The sequence below is a fragment of the Lathamus discolor genome, chromosome 11 (assembly GCF_037157495.1).
Source record: "Lathamus discolor isolate bLatDis1 chromosome 11, bLatDis1.hap1, whole genome shotgun sequence".
Taxonomy (NCBI): domain Eukaryota; kingdom Metazoa; phylum Chordata; class Aves; order Psittaciformes; family Psittacidae; genus Lathamus; species Lathamus discolor.
Genome location: NC_088894.1, coordinates 5,023,808 through 5,027,139, shown reverse-complemented (window position 1 = coordinate 5,027,139; position 3,332 = coordinate 5,023,808). Strand labels below are relative to the sequence as shown.

Below are 3,332 nucleotides of genomic sequence, written 5' to 3'. Positions count from 1 at the left end.
GCCCAGACCACAAAGCCGGTTTCCAGGGGTTCTCTTCTTTTCCGCGGGCTCCGTCTCCCCTTGGACTGGCTGCTCCTATCTCGGGAGTTACAAACACAGCTAACTTCATAAGCATGAAGTCCCGGCCTTCGTTAACCCTTAGGTTGCACCAACAATGCGATTAAGGTATATTATCACTAATTACATTACCAATGCGAACTCATTACCCAACCAGCAACGAGTTTTAAATCTTAGGATTCCCCTATCCCAAAATGAGGGGTGGCTCACGAGGTGCAGGCATCCAGCCCTGGTCTGGCGGAACGGGAGGGTTCTGCTCCCCCCGAGCGGGACAGATCAGAAGCAGGCTGAAAGCTCTGCAGCCCGCAGCGCACAGCGGCGAGGCAAAGCCGCTCTGCCTCTTCCTGCTCCCTTCCTCCCCCTGCCTCCGGGCGCTGCAGCCCGGAACAGCCGCAGCCCCGCGGTCCCTGGCTCTCAGCATCTCCCGTGGGCTGCGGCCGACGCCGAGGGCGCGGCAGGAGCTCTGTGCTGGGGCGGCTCTCCCCACATCGTCCCCGTGCGCCGGGGCTGAGCCCTGCGCCACGGAGCGGGCCCGGAAGGAGCGGGGCAGCCGCAGCCCGCACCCGGGCACGCCGGGGCCGCTCCGCCCAGGGCGACGGCTCCGCTTGGCACGGGCACCTCGACCCCGCCGCAGAGCCCCGCGGCCATGGAGGCTCCCCCGCGGTGGCCCGGCAATGGCACCCTGTGCTCCGTGGACACCGGCTTCAGCCAGCGCTTCCTGCCCGCCGCCTACCTGGTGGTGACTGCCCTGGGGCTGGTGGGGAACGGGCTGGGGCTGTGGCACCTCTGCGCCAGGGCCCGGCGCGGCGCCCGGCAGCCCCTCGACTTGTTGGTGGGCAACCTGGGCTTGGCTGACCTGCTGTACGTGAGCACGCTGCCCTTCCTCGTCAGCTACTACCTGCAGGGCAGAGTGTGGCTCTTTGGGCAGGGCTGGTGCCGGATCACCCGCGGCCTTTTCCACCTCAACCTCTGTGCCAGCATCGGCTTCCTCACCTGCATCAGCATCCACCGCTACCTGGGCATCGTGCATCCGCTGAAGGCACGGGGCTGGTGCTATGGGACAGCTCCTTCAGCGTGGCTCAGCACGATGGTCTGGGTGTGGGTCATCGCACAGGTAGCTCCAGATTTTGCCTTCAGCAAGATGGACGACACGGGGACACGGTGCCACGACACAACGGAACACGAGTACCTGGGTGTTTATTTGCCATACACCATGACCATCACCGTGACTGGGTTCGTCATCCCGTTCCTTATCATCATCGGATGCTACTGCCACGTGGTGGTGGTGCTCTGCAGGAATGACACTGTGAACCTCAGCCTCAGGAGAAGAAGCATCAGTCTGGCGATTCTTGTGATGATCCTCTTCTCCATCTGCTTCCTCCCCTACCACATCTTCAGAAACCTCAACTTGTTGTCTCGAGGCTGGCAGCTGCAAGGGTCCTGCACGCAGGCTGTAAAGAATATCTACCTTTCTTACCAGGTGACCCGGGGCCTGGCCAGCTTCAACAGTGCCCTCAACCCCCTGCTCTACGTGATGACCAGTGAAGCCTGCATGTCACGCATGAGGACCCTCTGCCAAACAAGGAAAACCTCTTGCCAGGAAGATGAGAAGAATATGAGCATCATTCTTTGTAAGGAGGAGGCTGCTGATGAGCTCTGAGGTACCCAACACCCCCTCCATAGGATGCACCACTTCTGTTTGCACTTGAGCCCTTCTTGGGATTCACCTCCTCACCCTGATCGCTGCTTTGCAGAGAGTTGGTAACTGCAGCATCACTGGCTCCAGTCTCACACAAGGGATAGACAGGACTGTTGGCATCAGAGAGGAAACAGGCCAGGTTTTAGAGCAAAGCCACTCAACCAACCATTTGGCCTAACAGTGTGCTCAGCGATGGCCAGAAATGAGCACTGTGTTTCCTCCAGACTTGAAACATTTCTCAGAGCAGCCTCTAATGCAGCGGTCCGAGCTGGTCAACATCTCCCTGCTTCTGCAGCCACCCGCCGGGCTCTCAGTGAGTGAGATGGGGGTGAATGTGCCTTGTCCCACAACTGCATCCCCTTTCCCCCACTGGACATGGGTCTGAGACAGGATTCCCTCCTTCACCTAAGGAGAGGGCACCAGTAATTTACTACCTGTGCTGGACAACAGCCGAGAGATGATTTTGTGGAGGGGGGGGGGAATGCTTTGGAGGTGGAAATAGTCATTAAAATATCAAGTTTTAAATAGATGACTAAGCTCTGCCAGTTCCTGAATTAGTTGTTCCTGGGTGACTGAGCTGCTTCGGGATCTGTGTGATCCTCTACTGCCCACCTCCTTTGCAGGAGAAAAAAAAGAGCTTTAGCATTACTCACTCTCTTTTGGAAAAGCACCCAGCAGACAAAGCAAACTGGCATTTTGAAGCTTCTGGAGGCTGTTGGTTGGGTTGGTTAGGGTTTTTTTTTTTTGCAAAGCAAATGATTGCAGTAGCCTGAACCGCTGCTTCCAATGGGCAAATCCCAGGAGAGTCTGGAATCTTCAGGTGGGCGCTTGCATCTGACTCCTGCATCCAGCCTTGCAACAGGGTTAGACACGTCTGTTAAAAGTTAGACATGCAAAGAAAAGAGAAGCAACATGGGTTTGAGGCTTGTGAAGGGAGGATTCAATGGCAGAGCAATCCATGTATTGCCATGGGATCTCTGCTTCAGGGGGAGCAGAGGCTACTGAGCAGCAGTTTAGTTTTTGCTCTTGATATTGATGAACAGCTTGGATGCTTTGGTCCTTGTGAAGGGAGCAATGCGCTTTGCAGCAGCAGACCTTGCAGCTCGGCTGAAGGAAGTGGATTGAGAGTCTAAATCAGCCTCTTCTGGGAAAGGGCCAGCCCACAGACGCTGCGCTCTTTGAACCAAAACCCGATATTTATCACAGTCAGCTGCTCTTTGCACACACCCACCCTCGCTGCTGCACGGAGGGAGCCGCGGCTCACTTTCAGATGCCGTTAATATGTCTAAAGTGCAAATAACCACCTAAAGCTTCCAGTCGTGAGTTGTCTGGCTTCTTGCAAAGCTTCACAGGGGCACAGAGAGCAGCCAGCCCACTGCTGGGAGCAGGGACGGGGTTCCTGCGGCTCTGCAGATGGGGAGCAATGCTGGGCCAGGCCTGCATGCAGGTAGGTCCTCAGCGTCTGCTCAGGGTCACAGAAAAACCTGGAAGCTTTCAGCTCCCACCTCGTCCAGACGAAACCCGAATACAAAGCTGAACTTCCCAAATGAGATGTTCTTCTGTCTCTGCAGTGGGG

General features: G+C 56.8%; 1 protein-coding gene across 1 annotated transcript; it reads left to right on the top strand.

Moving 5' to 3' along the window:
- The first annotated feature begins 406 nt into the window (after nt 1-406).
- On the top strand, nt 407-3,070 carry LOC136020370 (P2Y purinoceptor 1-like). The gene has a single exon (XM_065691406.1). The coding sequence runs from the start codon at nt 704-706 to the stop codon at nt 1,715-1,717; it is 1,014 nt and encodes a 337-aa protein (XP_065547478.1). The 5' UTR covers nt 407-703; the 3' UTR covers nt 1,718-3,070.
- Nucleotides 3,071-3,332: the final 262 nt, after the last annotated feature.